The sequence below is a fragment of the Maniola hyperantus genome, chromosome 1 (genome assembly GCF_902806685.2).
Source record: "Maniola hyperantus chromosome 1, iAphHyp1.2, whole genome shotgun sequence".
Lineage (NCBI taxonomy): Eukaryota > Metazoa > Arthropoda > Insecta > Lepidoptera > Nymphalidae > Maniola > Maniola hyperantus.
Genome location: NC_048536.1, coordinates 4,149,781 through 4,170,208, shown reverse-complemented (window position 1 = coordinate 4,170,208; position 20,428 = coordinate 4,149,781). Strand labels below are relative to the sequence as shown.

The window sequence follows — 20,428 nt, the reverse complement described above, 5'->3', positions numbered from 1 at the left end:
ACTTTGCTGAACAAAGTTGCTTGAAGAAATCAATACGTTCGACAGAGAATAAAGTCCAATAGAAATAAAAGAGCGGAGTTTACTGGGACAAGAATTATTCTGTAACACGAAGAGCCTTAATAATTAATTTTGTCATTACTTGTGACAACGTGACAAGGGTGATCTACTATGATAAAATTAACACGTTGTCTAGATATTCCAGTCCATTTACTGGTATTTCTAACCCAAGACTTCCTTCTTCAACCGACGAGCATTTTATTATCAATTTTTCAAATTAGATGATGTGGAGAAGATGATAGCCGTTACCTTATATATCAGTAGGTACATGCCCCAGGTAGTTTACCTTTGTTCTTTCGATGTATACAATTATCTTCTCTCACTTTATTTAAGCAAAGCGTCGTAAGATTGTCTACAGAAGAGTGCAGGAGTAGTCTACATCGTTTATTATTTTTTGATTATACTTAGTTCGCCAGTAACTTAAAACTTTAAATTAGACGGTCCAAACTCCAAACGTTACTAACATTCAAAAGAACTACTGACAGACCTGACAGACTGATTCTATTAACTTTTCAACCGAAACTAGTTCTGTGTGAAACGGTTTAATCTATTAAAGTGGGTAGATTGATATTTACGACCAAATCATGAAATGTAATAACTACGCATTAATATATTATTTTCTTCGCTCTAGTTAATGTTTCTTACATAAACATGGCGGTGATACTTAAAATGTGAAAGCGCTTTGATGTTGTCTTCAACGTAAAAACTGAGGAACTGAACATATCTGAGTTACGTCGGGAAATTGCTTATTAACATCGCAATTCGCACATCAACGATTGACTGCGTAGCATAGAACTGAAGCACAGTTCACGACAGCTATAGTCGATGCATTTTAAACTGAGTCGTCAAGTTATCTGTCTGTTTCGCTCGCACTTACAGGTCGTAGGTGTCAGCGAAACAGACAGATAACTCAACGACTTAGTTTAAAATGCATCGACTATAAGGAACTTATAACAAATCGTCGAGGCTTCGACGTCACTGGCAGCCATCAAATTTTAGTACAGTTGACGCGGTAGCTCTAAAGTAGCCCTATTTTTCTTTGATTTCACCTTACCATAGCCTAATATTAATTGACATATTATCGTCGATTCAGCTACGCGATTGCGGTAGAATGACAGCTACATTGTCACGATCGCAATCACCTCTGATTGGTTAACGCTCGCTTACATTGGCACACAATCGCACAAATTCAGCCAATCAGAACAATTGAGATTGTAATGATGATTGATGCAGGTTTTACGAAATCGACCTACAGAGTCAAACCGAGAGTTTCCTCACTCTTGTTCACTCTAACTGAAGTGGACAGGACTTAATAGAAAGGCATTTTTTCCGCAGGGAACATTTTTATAAGGAGTTGCTACTTAAGAGTAAAGTTTTAACAAAGACCGAGCAAGAGCTTGCCCGAGTTTCGCTTCGTCTTGGAAATTAATTTTCCGAAAGATTTTCGCTCAAAAATAATATATATGCCTTTATATTATGGGAAATCATTTAAAAAATGCTAAGAATTTCTTTTTAATTCAGGATAGAATTGTGCTTGATGATAATCTTGGCTGCTAAAAAGTTATAATGAGGTCTAAAGTTGGAGAGTTCTTGTCTAAAAGCCGCCTTTTTACTGTTGTCTCGTCTTGTTTTGTTCTTATTTCAAGGCCTGTTGGCCCATTCCGGGAATGCAACAATAATTGCTGTGACTGGCTGAATTCATGTTATTGATACTGCAACAATGCATTTCAGCTAATAGTGAGAGAGTGTCGGCCAATCAGAAGTCATTATAATCGTCAAATTGTACCTGTAAAACTTCGGTGGTACGCCCTCAGGTCATAATGCTAAGCGCTGCAATTTTTTATGAGCTTGCGTCACATTACTGTAGTCCTCACAGTTTGATAGCTTTATACATGGAATCATGGTGTATGAATAATGTGTAAATGTTGTAAAGCTCTAAAAGTACACTTTTAATTCCGTTCTAGTTCATGTGAGCTCATAATATCAATATTTACACTAACGGCACCAGCCGCCAGAACTATTAGGTTAGGCGCAGAACGATTTACGGTTCAACGTCGTATAATATGCAATCGTATTTTAGTGTAGGTCTGTAAAGCAAAAATAGTCTGAAGATTTGAAAAGTTAGTACCTATCTTTACTTCGACCATATCTCTACGTAGTATAAAATAAAGTCCCTTCCCGCGTCTGTAAGTTTGTATGTATGTATGAACGCGTAGATCTTTTAAACTATGCAACGGATTTTAATGCGGTTTTCACCAATAGATAGAGTAATTCAAGAGGAAGGTTTATAGGTATAGTTTAATTCTCAAAAAATTAGAGATCCCTAGGGAAATTGCAATAATGTGAATCAGGTCGGAAAAAATCCTCTCATTTGAGCGTATCAGAGGCGCGCGCTGCCTAAATGGTCAAGGTTACACGAAGGGGTTCTCCCAACTCTGATTCTATAAATAGTTCGTCCGTACTCCGTAATCATCACTATTTTATATAGGTAATTTTTGTTCACAATCAAATTCCTCCAGAATCTACCCTCAATTCTCAATTTTATTAATAAAACATACAATTCTAATTCTAGTCTTTTTTGTTCACAGTTCAAACCAGCTCACGGAGCTTCCTCGAGAGGTATGCCTCATGCCACTACAAGTTCTCCTAGTGCCAGATAACGTACTCACAAGTCTACCAAAGGAAATAGGCAAGATGACCACATTAGCCGAACTAGATGCATCAAACAATAGGCTTACACAAGTCCCAATGACGCTTGGGGACTGTACTGGGCTAAGGTGTTTGGACCTTAGTAATAATCAATTAGGACTATTGCCATTACGTAAGTCACTACTTTTTTATGCCGATCCAAGCTTTCAACAACAACCGTTACTTCTGTTAGATGATTTTCTATTTTTAGCCCAAATTGATTTGAACTTTTTTCAATCTGCCATGTACAAAGCCTACTAAAATTAAATTGGTCCCCACTTATTGATTCCTAGACTCTATATTCTCGGTAGCATCACGGATATTAATGTTTATATTACGTCTAATTTCTTGACTTGTATTGAATTCTTTGTACGCAACTAACTGCACTATTTTCCTTAATATTATTTCATGTATTTTACTTAATTATTTATTGATCAAGCTTTCCTCAGAGAATTAATTTTAAAAAATCCCTACAATCCGCTTTTGAATTGCAAAAATTATTTTTGTTCTGTTCAAAACCATTACAAATTGGAAGTATTTTTACCACAACTGTAATATTATTTATAAACAGTCTACCGTCTAACCACAAAAATTTTAGACTGATGTTAAACTCACGTGTTGTATGGGACACACTGGTATGTCTGTTTGAACAGTACCTAAAGTTTTTGTAATAAGACGATTTTTATTTTATTTTCCAGAGATCACATACCTTCGATTGGAACACCTGGACGTGAGCTGTAACTGCATATCCTCTCTTCCACTCGAGCTTCGCAACATGAGCACTATTATTACATTAAACCTAGATAACAATCCACTCGTCTCACCACCTACTACAGTAAGTATACTCTGAAGTCTGAATACACAAGGTGTAACCAGCACGCTGGCAAAAACGAAGACGGGTGATAGTACTGATATTATACCATAAAAAACCGGCCAAGTGCGAGTCAGCCTCGCGCAATGAGGGTTCCGTACTACAGTCGTATTTTTTCGACATTTTGTACGATAATTCAAAAACATACAAATGATGCATAATAAAAATAAATAAATTTTTTTTTTAGAATGTATAAGTGAAGACCTTTCATATGATACCCACTTGATATAGTCACTCACTTCGAAAGTTGAAAATACTAATTATTAGTTCATGACCACAATTTAATTTTTTTTCTAAATTCACGGTTTTCAGATTTTTCCCCAAATGTCAGCTATAAGATCTACCTACCTGCCAAATTTAATGATTCTAGGTCAACGGGATGTACGCTGTAGGTTTCTTGACAGACAGACAGACAACAAAGTGATCCTATAAGGGTTCCGTTTTTCCTTTTGAGGTACGGAACCCTAAAAAACGCGAATAATAGCCATGTTTATCATGACTAATATTCCGCTCCCCCTCCAACTGAGCGTAGAGTTTGAGTGAGTTTATGGAATTGTGATACAAAACACAATATGTAGGTATTTTTCTGCCTACATAGCTAATATCGTTATCAGTGAGTGAAAGGCGAGCCCAAATATAGCCTCATTCAATTAACCCACTATAACTACTTTTGTTACTTTGGCGTAAACACCCGTACGCGTCATTCACTTCTGTTTATTATTACCTTGTATTTCTAATCGTATTTTTGGCAGTTGATTTTGTATCTTACAAATAGGTCATGGGGTACATTTGAGTGTACTGGCTCGCGCCTAGAAACTTTAACGACCGAAAACAGCATCAAATTTTTTTTTACCCATCCACTTAATCAGTTTTAATATAGCAGAGATAGCTTGAATTCAGGAAACGGTCATAGGTTACTTTTGTCCCGGCAAATCAAAGATGCTCCACGGATTTTTTAAAAATCTGAACCACCACGCGAAGGCATTATTTAGCCCTCACCGAATACTTCTTTTGTTAAAATAATCTAATAGGTATCCATCTACCTATATCTAAAATTCGTGTCATATCTTTCTCCAACAGATATGCATGCGCGGGCGCGTGCACATATTTAAGTACCTAGAAAACATGGCCAACAAGGACTCTCTCCCTGCACACAGACGAGTCGACGAGACCAGGCGGTCTACCAAACACAGTTCATACATCAGCTCCCCAAACAGCGCCCATATCACGTCAGGAAATGCCACTATTGACTGCTTGAGGCATAAGCCCAGACATGTGGTGGATAGTGGGTACTGCACGGATGGCGTTGATAAGAGGTGGTCAAATGATGGTGAGTTTCTCTTGCTGTTCTTCAAACACGCATTGTTTAAGTGTTCAAAGATGAGTCGACGAGAGCAGGCGGTCTACCAAACACAGTTCATACATCAGCTCCTCAAACAGCGCCCATATCACGTCAGGAAAGGCACGGATGGCGTTGATAAGAAGTGGTCAAATGATGGTGAGTTTGTCTTGCTGTTCTTCAAACACGCATTAGTTAAGTGTTCATAGAGGAGTCAACGAAACCAAATGGTCTACCAAACACAGTTCATACATCAGCTCCCCAAACAGCGCCCATATCACGTCAGGAAATGCCACTATTGACTGCTTGAGGCATAAGCCCAGACATGTGGTGGATAGTGGGTACTGCACGGATGGCGTTGATAAGAGGTGGTCAAATGATGGTGAGTTTCTCTTGCTGTTCTTCAAACACGCATTAGTTAAGTGTTCATAGATGAGTCAACGAAACCAAATGGTCTACCAAACACAGTTCATACATCAGCTCCCCAAACAGCGCCCATATCACGTCAGGAAATGCCACTATTGACTGCTTGAGGCATAAGCCCAGACATGTGGTGGATAGTGGGTACTGCACGGATGGCGTTGATAAGAGGTGGTCAAATGATGGTGAGTTTCTCTTGCTGTTCTTCAAACACGCATTAGTTAAGTGTTCATAGATGAGTCAACGAAACCAAATGGTCTACCAAACACAGTTCATACATCAGCTCCCCAAACAGCGCCCATATCACGTCAGGAAATGCCACTATTGACTGCTTGAGGCATAAGCCCAGACATGTGGTGGATAGTGGGTACTGCACGGATGGCGTTGATAAGAGGTGGTCAAATGATGGTGAGTTTCTCTTGCTGTACAATAAAAAGCATTCACACATCGACTCACCAAAATAGCGCCCATATCACTTGGAAATGCTGCTTGAAGCATAAGCTAAAGTGTTGGATGGTAGGTATTGCACGGATGGTGTTGATAAGAGATAGTCGAATGATGGTAAGTTTTTCTGTATATTATGTCTAAGTTCTTAGAACTTTTACCAAATTTAACCTAATTATACTTAATTTAACCTAATTTATCAAAAGAAACAGAATTCATATATGAACTCTCCATGCGAATTTACGAAAATTCTTGTTTAAAATTGTTGCATAACAATTTCGCCATATAGCCATGGAAACTTTGAAAAACTGTTGGTCACGAACTAAATGAAGGGAACAAGACAGGAGGACGCAGCCCAGTTCGTTGGTCCTAACAGGGCAGCACCGCATTCAACCTTTCACCTACTGCTCAAACTCAAAATATGCCTGCCCATCAATTCTCCCTAACGAATATATTATAATTCTTATATTTTGCATACATCGGAAATATATACATAATAACATTGTAAATTGAAAAATTAAAAAGAGCCACCGCCGAGTTTCTTGCTGGTTCTTCTCGGTAGGAACGGCCTTCCGAACCAGTGGTAAATTAAAACTACCTGACTATTCATAAGCACTTGTACAAAGTTTACATGAATAAAAAAACATTCTATTCTATTCTATTCTATTCTATAATAGGGTAGGGTTACTCAGAAATTGCTCAAGAGACATTTACTTTAAAATCGTCTGAATAGTTCTAAAAGACCTATTTTCCATTCCACAGCGGGCGGCGAAGCTGGTGGAGGGTCGGGAAGATCTACTCCAAGTACGCCGTCGACCCTGTCTCCAGGCGCCGCGCTCTCGCGCACACAATCTCTCTCCAGTGAAACCCCTTTAGCACCCCTCACGCCTATACTCACTGGGTATGTAGGATATTCTAGAAAAACAATAATTTTACTTTTGAACTAGGATATTTTTATGTTTGAAGTTAGTTACGTATGAGATCAGCAGACTATCTTCAAACAGCAGAATAACACAGCTGAATTTAATTATACTGTATCCAAGGAAAGAAGTTAGTATTGCATTCTCTCTGTTACGTAATCTCATACAAATGACAGAGCCAAAAAATCTCAGTGTTAACCATTTTGAGGCACCAACCAATCACAAACAGGCTTTCTAAAACATTCGAAATTCAATCAGAAAATGTTTTCAAAAAACATTTGAAATTCAATTTGAAAAAATTGTTTCCTTTGTGATTAGTTGGTGACACAAAATGGTTAACGTCCACTAAGATTATTGGCTCTATCATTTGTATGGGGTATGTAAGATAGTGCTATACTAACTTATTTCAGTGGATAGAGTATAATTTTTATTCGTGATGATTCCACAAAATGTAGATAATGTTGATTCTAATCGTGCACTTAGGCAGGCATAACATTATTCATTTTAATTTACAAAAAAAGATTCTCGATTGGTGCAATTCTATTGTTCATTTTACTTATTCTTGATTGCTGATCTTCTACGCCATTTGGTGTTCACTTTCAGGATGTTTTAGAAAACACACGTTTTGAAATCTTAGTAGATTCACTGGAGCAGTTGATGATGATCTATTTTTCTAATATAGTATTGTTTAGACGTGTGTAGTTGTCGGACCATGTCATGATCGCAGAGATTGTATTGCCTTTATAAGCCAGTATTGCGTAGACTTTTGAATAAGTACCTCATTAAGCATTAAATATAACTTTCACGCATAATATGATCAACACATGGTCCTATAAAACAAACATTTTTTTACTTATTTAAAAGTAAGTAATGTTTTGAATATTTAAAAGCAAATTATCTTTGCACAAGATCCCTCTATAATCTCAATTTAGATTTAGTATTTAGACGATGTTTTTGATTGTTATTTACCATCAAGTGTTACAAATCATCTTCAAAAAGTAAAGTCATGTAAAAAAACAAAATAATTTAATTTTGTAATTTTCTCCAATAACCCAGATATTTAGTAACGCTTCCAGTTTGATAGATTCTCTTAGTATTTAAGTCTATAATAGCTGATATCTTGTAGTATTATCTAATAGATGCTTTATTTTTCTTAACATTTATTTCTTACGATCGATGGCCGATGCAGAGGTAATACCAGCAGTTTGGCTCGCTCATCACCATCCTCGCCCCTTCATCATCCGCCCCCCTATTTTATTAACCCCTTGGTGTTGTCCCTTTCAGCCTCCGTATATCACCCGAAGGGACCATTTCGAATGGCGACGATAAGAGTAAATTAGCTCATCAACAAACCTACAGGTACATTATGCCAAGGTTCAGATGGTTGCGCGTTACAGCGACCTCTAGAAACGTAAATATTTTATGGGGCCACAAAATAATATCACTACATGAGGTGCTTGTGTGCGGACAACATACGTATGTGCATGCTAGCGTGCGGGCAAGCGTGCGTACAATACATGTGTCCTTTTGTGCTGATGGGCGTGTGTACGTGCGTGCTTGTGTGAGGGAAGTGTGCGTACTTGCGTGCTTGTATGCGGATTGGTGTGTGTGTGTGTGTGTGTGTGTATGTGTGTGTGTGTGTGTGTGTGTGTGTGTGTGTGTGTGTGTGTGTGTGTGTGTGTGTGTTAAGGATAGCGGCCACAGCCCAATCTATAATAAACCAAAATAATAATTATGTTCAGCTAAACTATAAGCGTCTCACCAGAAAAATTTTAACAAGATTTAAAATGCTTAAAGTAAGCATCTGCGTTGGTATAGTTTACATAGGTCATCTCCTTCTTCGGTCTTGGGTTTCTTTTCCGGTCTTGGACCCTAGTTGTCCGTTGTACGGTAGACCGCTGGTGCGGCTAGAACGTTTGTATAAACCTCGCTTACAGTTTTTCTGGTGATCTAGTTATTGAGTAAATTTTCGGTCTCGGAACAGGGAACGGAATAGACGATAAAATTATTTTTTTAAATCATAGTGTGGCTGATTCTCTTGTACGCAATCTCTAAACTAAACTAAATTAACAGGTCTAAATCTAGTGTTATCCTTTTTCGCAAGCAACATTATGAAAGGGATAGCAATAGATTTAGACGTGCCATTTTAGTTTAGAGATTGTGTGCAACGAAATAAGCCACAATGTAGCTTGCAGTAGGTACACCGCTTATGCCTCTCTACAGGTGTGTATCAAAAAAGTGAGAGTGAATAAAATAAAAATAGCGAATTGTGGACGGAAATAATGATCATTTTGTAGATACGCGTACGCAGCCTGTACAATGTAGAAGCGTTATCGAACGCGCGATCATCTGAACCTGGCCTCATACACAAATCACTGGCATAATAATGGCACTTCTTTTATATTACTGTATTGTAATTGTTTTGTGGATTTGGCATGGTTTTTATAGTTTTAATTAACATTAAACAAGTCCTTGATGTGATCTCATTGAATAATATTTTAACTTTAACGCAACATTTCATTATTTGAACCATAAATTAAAGAGTGAAGTTAACCCTTAGTATGAACTAAAAGAATGCCAAAGAGAATTTGGATTTTCACTAAACAGTTCATATAAAAATCCTACTAAATAATTCTAACTTTCTTTCTTGCTGGTTCTTCTCGGTAGGAAAGGCATTCCGAACCAGTAGTAGATGCAACCGTATTCGAAAGTACTTGTAAAAGTTTATTTGAATAAAAAAGATTTTTATTTATTTAACATAATTATTTTTTTCCATTGGAACTTTACTAAAACCGTCACCTTATCTTAAGGTTTAATTAATATATTATGTTTATGGTTGGGCTTTATTGAACTTGAGGAAAATAATACTAAATCACAATAAACTAATGCACAAGTAACGCTATTTGTTATACTTAAGATGATAACAAACTAACAATAACCTACTTACAATAACAACAAACTTATCACAGTACAATAACAAATAAGCCACAGAACTAATTAAACAATTATATGTATATGACTAGCTTATTTCACAACAAAAATTTCAAACCCCTATTTCATCCCCTTAGGGGTTGAATTTTCAAAAATTCTTTTTTAGCGGATGCCGGATGTCTTAATAGCTATCTGCATGCCAAATTTCAGCCCGATCCGTCCAGTAGTTTGAGCTGTGCGTTGATAGATCAGTCAGTCAGTCAGTCACCTTTTCCTTTTATATGTTTAGACTAATTCGAAGTGTTTGGCATTACAGACAATACAAAGAAGCCTTAAGACAGCAGCGTCAACAGGACGTCTACAGACCCCGAACGGACCAACCTTCTCCAGAGCTGGATTCCTCACCTCACTCCCAAAGCCCGGTCCACTTCAAGTCCCCACATTCACCAATCAACGGCTACAGTAACGTATCACCTTACAACCGTTCCTTATCCAACCCCGTCTCATCCAATACTAATTCCCCAAACATACCAAGTTCACCCATCCTCCATTCCACCCCAAGAAGATTTCAGTCCCAAAATGGTAACCCTGAAAAACCGGAGGAAACAAAACGGCCCGTCCAAAAAGTCGTACCGTCGCGAAACGTCAACAAAATGCATTCATCAGTCAACGGCAACGTAGATTATACTAGAGTTAACGGTTCAGACATGTACACGAAACCTACATCACCGACCAAATCACCAACAAATACTCTCGGATACAGTAGTCTAAAGTCAAGTATACCTAGAACAGTGAACGATGCTAAATTGTTAACGACAACGGTTTCGTACTTAAAAGGTACCGGTGCTACTAAGCCTACGGGGAAGCTCGCGTGGAATAAGGACGGCCCGGTAGATAAACTCAGCTTCACTATGAAGAGGGAATTCGATAAGCAAAAGGAAGAGACGGAATTGTTGCTACAGTTGAGATCGGTAAGACCCCGGTCCATTTTTTCGCTATCTTTTCAACGTTTTCTTTTATTTAATACAGAGTTTTTTGACACCAAAAATATATCAAGTGTAATGTATGAAAACATGATACAGTATGCTTGTCAATTACAGGCGCACTTCTAAGAGAAACTATACTAATATGCACTAAGTTAAAGTTACTTAAAGTTATACAAAGTTTTAAACATTGAAGTTGGCCGCCATAATTGGAGAATCTGCATTGCTGAGAGACTAAAAATTTTAGAATGAGCAGGAGCAAGTAACATCTATAAAAATATATCTTTTCTTCTTCTTTTTTTTAAATAGAGATAGCGAGCAAACGAGCAGGCGGGTCACCTGATGTTAAGTGATTACCGCCGCCCATGAACATTTGCAGCACCAGAGGAACCGCCGATGCGTTGCCGGCCTTTTAGGAATTTGTTGGTCCGCCCCTTGAATAACCCCATGTTGTAATCTAGTGGGAACACCGCCGATGGGGGTTGGTTCCACAGTTTGCATGTATGTGGAAAGAAGGATCTGGCACAGCGGACGGTCGAAGTGCACCAGACACCCAGGTGGTGAGGGTGAAATTCCTTACGGGCTTACGGGAATACTTTTGGGCTATGCAGGTTCTTGATATCCCTGTATCACTGCGACCGTCTCCGATCTATTGTGTTTGCATCCACTTCATACTTCCTTGTCAAATCCTGTGGCCGCCAAATACAGCAGCACTTTTTTGACTGGAACTGAAGTAAAATCCTCAGGGTAAACGATATGTATAATATATCTTTAACGTTGCAGATAATAGAGTCTCGGCTAAAGATGTCGTTACCAGAGCAGCTGTCGCCAGTGTTAGCGGACGGAGTAGTGTTGTGCCATCTCGCCAATCACGTCCGGCCGCGCTCGGTCGCCTCCGTTCACGTGCCGTCGCCTGCGCAGGTACTCGTATTATAATATTATTCTCATATCTTCCTTCTGGGATTTTTTAAAGACCGACAATTCTGCGTTCATTTAGGTTGCTTAAAAATCCCGTGGGAAGTCTTCCAGGACAAAAAGTAATCTATATCCAAATACGGGATGCAAACGATTTCTGTACCAAATAGATGATTCCAGCGACTTCGTCGGTGTAGAATTAGGTTTTTATAAATCCCGTAGGAACTTCTTGTCTTTGCTGATCATTAGCCTATATCAGTAGATACTCGTATATGAGATGCAAGCAAGATATGTATCAAATATCATAAACAGACAGACTTCTCTTATATTCATAATGGGGTTTTGTTATTTTTTGCAGCCCAAATTAACAATGGCGAGATGCAGACGGAACGTGGACAACTTCTTAGAGGCGTGTCGGAAAATTGGCGTTGAAGAGGTGAGTTGTCATTTATTTCTTAACTTTACTATGGTTTACTTGTTCTTTTACCGACACTGGCTAATTCCGTTGTACACAATCTCTAAATTAAACTAAAATGGCACGTCTAAATTTATTGCTATCCCTTTCATGATGTTGCTAGCGGAAAAGGATAGCATTAGATTTAGACCTGTTAATTTAGTTTAGTTGAGAGATTGTGTACAAGAGAATCGATCCCATTGCCAAACGTTTTCTTTGAAACTATAATTTGACTATTCGTTAGCGTAGTTAATTTCTATTCTGTATTTATTGTGAATTTTCTCGCGCTATATTTCGTAACATTGACAATATTTTCTAGTGAGATTTGTGTCCATTTTTTCCGCGATTTCTTCGAGATACTTGCACCAGCTCGTGATGTTATAGCACACTATGTTTTAACCAAACCAGCATGCGTTTCGAGTGTTGCAGGGCTTGTTAGATATCCTTTTGCGAGCGAAACTATAATGTGAAACTAAGAGACGGATGGCGTGTGTTCCAGGAAGACATCTGCTCTCCCGACGACATTCTGGGCGAAGCCACGGGACAGAGTCTAGCTGCCGTCGCTACCACCATATTCGCGCTACTGGAACATACGCGCCGCTCGCCAAAGGATATCCAACCAGACCCGTACACCCAACACCGCGAAATCCACGAAACCCACGAAATCTACACGCCAAATGACTCCATTGAACCGGATTCCATCGAACTCAACTACAACCAACAACCCTACCAAGTGAAAGCAAGATACAACGAGGACAGGTACATAAGCAATTTCAATTTCGACAACCAAAACTATACATTCGACGAATCAGAGGAGTACCAGTTGAACTACGAAAATAATAACACTGAACTACAAAATCTGCAGTACTCTCCAGTATATAACAATGAGCTGAGGATCCGAGGACCTTATTACCAGAACAATAGGATTCAATTTGTTACGCCGTTTTGCAAGCGTGATGGGGTTTTCAGAAACGAGAATTTCGAAATCTACGACACTGATGAGGTAGATTTTCCTGTAGATTCAATAAATGAGGTAGATTCGGTGTTGAACGAAAATGTAGATTCAAAGAGGTACGATAGAGGAAAGATGAGTCTGGATATACAAGCGAATTATAATAATGATTTGCCAATGCGAGTTGAGACTGCGACAGAGAGAGAAAATAGGATTTTCTACACGTGTCTATGCCTCGGCAGTTTCGTTCTGTCGGCCATCTTACTAATTTTATATCCTTTGTAAACTGGTTATGGTACTTCCAAGAATTTAAACTTAAGAATTTTCGTAGAATTACTTTGTAATATTTTTAATGGATTTAAATTGCATTTATTATCAATCTCGAAAATAATAAAAGGTATTTGGAGTAAGAATTTCGAAACGGTCTAGATGAAAAATTAAAAATAATACAGATTACAAAAATCTGAAGGCAACATGGCATCTATTTTAGAGAAGTTTCAAAAATCGATAAAATCTAATTTGTTTTTGCCTCACTGACCGTTTCAAAAATTCATACAGTAAATGCGATTTGAATTCGAAAAAAATGATATGACAAACTATGTATAATAGTTCATAGATTCATGTATGAAGTAGGAATTAGCGGTTATTCGGTAGTTGTTATGTAATTGGAATACACTGTTTTCAATTTAGTGCACACATTGCCTTATGATGTAACAGTCAAACTGTGATTGATATCTAATTGAGGCTGCTGTTTAAAAACAAAAGGAAACCGGCACTTTAGAATTTAATAATAAATAATGAGGCGGTTTCCAGGCAACGTTCGAGAAAATTTTCATAGATGGCGCTGAATACTACCACCACTAAAGATGAAAAATAATACCCATATTGATATGATCTATGCTTTAATTTTTTTAATTTAAAACAGATGCGAAATTAATTAATTACTTTTATTATAGTTTACAGATTTTGTGGGAAAGAAACGTAAGGAAAATTGCTGTGCACGCCAGTGCATCTTTAGTGGTAGTAGTATTTAGCGCCATCTATGAAAATTTTCTCGAACGTTGCCTGGAAACCTCCTTATTAAAATCGATGATTAATTTAAAATATTCTAAACTTACATTTTACCACATCTAACGCACAAAATAAATTTATATAATTCGTACCAATTTAAATACATCAGAAAAGACAGCTGTATTTTTATGGATGCACAGAAAAAACGGAAAATATACAATTCTTTAGTTTGAAGACGTTGCCTCTTTCTAATATAACCTCCTAAAGTTAAAACTTTAAAAAAACTCCTAAGGAGTAAACCTCCTAACAAACCTAAGAGGTTATTTTGTCTTGTGAAACCATACGAAAATTCGATTGAGAACCGCATTTGTTAGAAATAGAGATATAAAACAAGCACGAAAATGATTTGATATAATATGATAATACGATTCTCGTAAGAAAGGACAGTTTTAGATTCATTCCCACGCAATACATTATCTATTTTTATATTTACATACATTTTTATGCATTATCAAGTGTTTTCAAATAGATAAGAAAGTGCCGCTTTTCTTTTCGATTGTTGAGACTGATAAAAGGAAATTGATAGTATTGAACGGAGGAATTGTTTTCCCGAATAAAATATTCAACTATTTTGTTGGTATGTTGATGAAGTAGGTATGTATGTAATTAATGTATGTACTATGAAAATGAGTAAGCAGTAAAACTCATCGTATAACTAATACAAGATGTTTTTTTTTTAAATCAGTGCCATCAAGTTTTTTGAATAACATGAAGTAAGAAATGGATTAAAATGTAAAAACAAAACTGAAAGCTATTACAAAATAATGTAATTATGACCTCTATAAATAGTTTTAAGAAAATATTCGCCTAACCTAGCTGCAAAATAAAACTAATTTGTTGTCAATGAATTGTTGTGCATAATATTTGGTTGTTCACATAAGTTTAGGGATTTCTCTAAACTGAATTGAATAATACTATCCTTTTAACGAAATACTGTTTAACAACGGTATGTCAGTGACAGAGATTTGGATAGAACCGAATAGGCACCAACCAATATCAGTTTACAATCGGCAATCCCATCAGCGTCCCTCCCGTCCCATCCCTCTGAACATAGCTGCGCTTCGATGCGTAGAACTCGGCGGGTACTTCCGTTGCTTGGAGACTGAAACTGTCCAGATTTAATAGAAAAAGATCTCTTATATTAGTTATACGTTGACCAAGGACCAAGAGTGTATCAAAATTGGTACAATAGAATTTGATGTATACCTTGCCCAGCCATTCAAGTGTTCTTGCTTATTTATTGTGCTGACTAGTATATGTATTATGTCATAGTATGTGGTACCAGTGAATATGAATACTTTGATATAATATATTACTTCCCATAAATCGTAAAATACTAAATCCTTCTAGTTTCCAGTCCTAATAAAAAATTTGAAGTGCATAACGTATAATTACTTACCTATTTAAATATTTTGATAGGATATGGCGCTATATTATAAGTAAGAGAAAAATTTGAAACGTTCGTGAATTTAACTTCTTCATAATATCGTTAAATTCATACTTTGGTCTTTTGCCTTTTTATCAACATGGTTTTATCAGAATTTAAAATTTATTATAAGATCCTTATAATATAAATTGCCCTTTAAAATGAATATTCGCGTATTATCTAGCAAATAAGTATCAACTTTTTCTGTTTGCAAAACATGAAATGGGCTATGATAATTCTTGGAGATTATTGCGTTGCGCCAAAAATTACAATTGTCTCGAATATAATACCTATGAGTGTGATTTGTGACAACTGGCAATACAACACAGTGGAATTATCATTATGAAATTAATTAATGATTATTATTATTGGGCAGATTATAAGTTGTATTAATAAGTTGATTGCAGTGCGATGCGCAACTATTCGATAGGTTGTGGATAATGATTTTATATGGTCGATTTTATTTTTTATTTCACGAGATGTCAGCTTTATTTTGAATGGAATTAGGTTTGTATTTGTCCTTGTTTTTGATACTTGAATTTATTAAACAAGCGATTTCTTCGTATGTTTCTCACTACTACATTCCTACAACTACTTTTTAAAGATGATAATACTCTTAATAAGATTCAACAAAAAGTCTTTCCATATAAACGTGCTAATCTTCCTTGGTCACTTTAAATAAAGATTTAATTCGTATATTTTTTACTCAATGGTGCCAAGAAAAGAAAAAGTGAAATTCCGTGCTATAAGTCCCGCAAATTGCTAATGCGCGTGGTCGCCATTTTAGCGACGACAGACTGAATTTTCGAGCTGATGGTATGTTTTTATTTCGGCTGACGTCAAAATGACGTCATTTCGATGTTAATGAGACATGGTTCCAGCGCAATAGCGATTTCCGAGACTTATAACCAATTACCAAAAGTGAGTTGCAGGTATATTGTCGTTGAAAATGCATAAGTGTAAAGCACCTACTAGAGCATCACAATGTTTTAAATATTTTGCACAAGTCGAATAAAATAAGAAGGTTGCTATTTAGAAAGTTTACTTCAAACGGTAATTGCCAGCTTTTTTTGCATAAAAAGCTTAACATTTCCGGGTGGCTTAATTTTTCTCCACTATAGTTGCGCCCGTAAAATGACAGCTGAAATAGTAATTCGTTACCTACCTATCATATTTTTATGATTACAACGAACTATGGGTGTTGATTATTATTATGAAAAGGTGCGTAGATTAACTTTAATTGCTATAAAAAAAATTGAATTATACAAACGAAGATTTTGAATTGAACGCGCCCCATACAAACGAAGTTTGATTCTTATTTTATTAACCAATCAAACTGAATGAAAATCTGACAAACGAAAGATATTATAGTATCTAGCTAGAACATGCAGATACTCGTTGTTTGGTTGGAAGAAACAAACCTCGTTTGTATAGAACGCGCTCGGAAGACTGCAAGGTTGACTAACATGCTTATCTTGTTCAAAGAGCTACATATCACAAAGTTATCATACATAATAATATACTCCAGCATGCTTGCATAAACTTTCGTTTTAATAGAGGCTTGTCAAGACTAGGAAAGTTATGTGAGATTGCACAAAATGATTTTTCATGCAGGCTTGACAGTTCAAAAACATTTTATAATATAGTAACATGGTGCACTGTGTTTTTGGCAAAACAATTTTCTATGCCGAGCAAGTATAGTACGCGATAGGTCGGGGCAGGGAACGCGCCGCACATCCGCACAGGCCGGTGCGGGTGGGCGTGGGTGACGTGCGGGGCGTCCCCCGTCTTATAACCCGATTGCTATCTCAACCTGTCGCGGCCTATAGGTAAATTCTTGAGGCTGGTCTGTGTTACCTTAAGTACTTTTTTGTGGACGTGATAATAATAAAAGTTTGAAAGTACAATATCTGACAAAATATTGGTGCATAGTTTTTATCGACATGTATGATGGGTAGTTCGATCTATTAGCTATATATCATACGATTAATTAAATCATACGTTTTACTCAGTCGAATATTTCTTATATGATAAGAATTGTATGCCTTAATCGAAACTTCATATCGTTATTGTATTTATAATGCAAACGAGTAATCTTATTACATATTTGAAGTCCGTTTACACGCCTACAATTAGTTTTTACGTTTTTAAACACCTTGTTCCCCCAACATTTTAGTAAATAAATATGGAAAATAATTTGTTAATTTGATCATCACAGAAACTCATTATGTATGTATGTATGTAACAATGTACTTTTTTTTAGATCTGTTTTTGTAGGCGGCAAACGGTATAAGTATAGAAATTAGTGATATAGGAATAGGTATAGATTTTTAGGTTAATATTTTGAGGCTTTTCGTATATAACTATTGGATAAAAGATTTATTAAATAGAAGTTTTATATAATAATATTATTAATCGATATTATTAACATGTATTCCTAACAAAGCCAACTTAGTGTGTTGCCAACTAATTCAATGAAGTTTGCATTTATATTATTAAAAAGAAAGCAACTACTTAATATTTTGCGACTGGGCGCTGACGGTCGATAAAAATATGATACAAATTATGTTTTTTTTATATACATAGTTATTGATAACGTAATTATAGAAATTGTTCTTTTCTAATTTACTTAGGTGTTTTAGTATGTCTTCTGACATTGCAAATTCACTTATAATGGTTTCGTAATAAGATTCATTTTTGATTGTCAAAATTTTCTAACAATCGCCAATAAACTAACGTAATATTATAAGCATTCCAAAGATGTATTTATATTGAAGACTGTAGAACTATTATGTTCAATATTATGTACACATTTCGAATATTTTTTTGTTTATATTCATAAGTATTTCTTGAATTGTTTGTATGGATGTACGTTTTGCGGGTCTTTTTTCTCTAAGATGTGATCTTATTTCTAGTTTTTGCTTGATACTAATGCATTTAATATTTTATTGAGTATTACTAGCTTACAATAATTTATTTTTGATTGTTTTTTCTATGGTTGTGTGTGTGTTTACTTCCAGCATACTTAAAACTAACAAGTTTTTGTTCTTGTAAAAAAGTTTGTTGTTCGTAACAATGTTGTAGATACGTATATATTTAGAAATATGTTTGAGTAAAATCTCAACCTCAGATGTAAGAATACGACATACTTAAAACAGTCGAGCCAAATGCATTACCCGGCAGGAAATATTGTACATCGACCTATAGAAAGAGATTTCGTAGAGCGCTGTCTCTGTCGTTGAGACCGACAAAATGTCACATCGGTATGAATGACAGAAACAACGCTCTACGAAGTCGAAATCTCTTTCTGAATGTCGATGTACAATATTTCCTGCCGGCTACTGCACATATAATCTGCAACTATTTACTATCAGCAGTATTTGGTAACTAATTGTTACATCATAATTCCAGTTTGAAACTTGATCATTTTCTGATTATTATATATATTTTCTGGGTCTACCACCATATCACACTGCCTATATCTTCATTCTAATATATATTCTTTACTAAAGCACGATAAAACGTACAATTTATATTATAGCAGTTTCGTAGTTTAGGTTCACTTTACAGATTAGGGAACCATCACGTTTCGCCTTCGTATTTTTCTATATCGTTGTATTTTCGACAGATTTTTGGAGATTTTCGCATTATTTTTGAGCTTTAAATTTGCAAGTACAACAATTCATATACTTAAGTACAAGTTAAGATATAGATTAATATATAATTTATTCATAAATATTACAAAATATTAGTAATTGGCTTGTGGTGCTTGGGTATTTGTTTAGTTTATGACTGGTTTTAATGATTTCGTGATTTTCTTTATATTATTGTATTATGTTTGCTCAAAATTGGTTACTTGTTGGAGCGTATACGAAAGTTAATCACATGATTGTTCGCCTCAAAATTGTTCCTTTGCATGCGGCAATATTTTCACGCGAAAAAAAACGCGCTGCGATCGCCATATACAATCGAGGCCTATTCCCTTAGTGGATGTTTACGTTAACGTGTCAAACTCATATTAAAAGACAAAAAGGACCCCATGGGACATTGGTTGTTGTATTCGCTTTATGATTAAATTATAATTTCTATGTTTCTTGCCGATTGGAGATAGGCATTAAAACCAGTCTGCCAATCTATTCCATTTCGAATTATTAAGATGTTTTTTTTTAAAATATAAATTAGAGATTATTTCTGTTACTTGATTGGTTTCATTAGGATAAGTTTGATTTTGTAATGTGCTACTTTTTTACGATGAGTTTCAAAGAGTTTGCCAATTTTTTTTCTGATGATTAGGTAGGTATATAACGTTTTGATTTTTTGTATGAACGAGTTTGAACTGTTTTTCGGCTAACAGGTTAACGAAATGTACTTTTTTTTGTATGTACTTACTATGATGATTTTTCTCTACTTAAAATTAAATTTCTTATTGGCAATTCTTGTATTTTATTTAACCTTTTCTCAAAAGTATTTACTCAAGCCGCACTCAAAAGGTTATCTTATGAGGAAAGACAAACAAACACCGTGATCAAAAACTGCCATTAGTAAATCTTCAGGTTGGACTCAGCATCAAAGAGGCCATCATCTTTAACTATGGAACTGAAATGCTTATATAACGCGAAAAATTTAACTCCTCACGCGCCATTTTAACTTTTTGTGTCAAATTTCATGTCAAAAGTACGATTCTAGTCCTTATGTTAAAGACGAACTACACTTACTACTAACTTACTACTTTTGACATGACAGTGAGTTAAAATGATGCGTGAGGAGTCATTTAGTACGGACTATACAGAGTTTTGATTTATTATTGAATAAGGTCACCATACCTTTAAAGATTATGTTTTCTAAATATACAAAAGGAAAAGGTGACGGACTGATCTATGAACGCACAGCTCAAACTACTGGACGGATCGGGCTGAAATTTGGCATGTATTTAGCTGTTATGACGTAGGCATCCGCT

The 20,428-nt window shown here is 36.0% G+C and overlaps 1 protein-coding gene across 1 annotated transcript in view; it reads left to right on the top strand.

Annotated features, from left to right (window-relative positions):
- Positions 1-19,904, top strand: part of Lrch (Leucine-rich-repeats and calponin homology domain protein) — a 67,376-nt gene extending 47,472 nt beyond the window's left edge. The window contains exons 3-11 of the mRNA XM_034984178.2: positions 2,646-2,878; positions 3,444-3,580; positions 4,697-4,946; positions 6,582-6,720; positions 8,024-8,098; positions 9,987-10,641; positions 11,437-11,574; positions 11,927-12,004; positions 12,522-19,904. Coding sequence (XP_034840069.1) covers positions 2,646-2,878; positions 3,444-3,580; positions 4,697-4,946; positions 6,582-6,720; positions 8,024-8,098; positions 9,987-10,641; positions 11,437-11,574; positions 11,927-12,004; positions 12,522-13,259 — 2,443 coding nt within the window. The 3' untranslated portion in view covers positions 13,260-19,904. The remainder of the gene's footprint in view (positions 1-2,645; positions 2,879-3,443; positions 3,581-4,696; positions 4,947-6,581; positions 6,721-8,023; positions 8,099-9,986; positions 10,642-11,436; positions 11,575-11,926; positions 12,005-12,521) is intronic.
- The last annotated feature ends 524 nt before the right edge of the window (positions 19,905-20,428 follow it).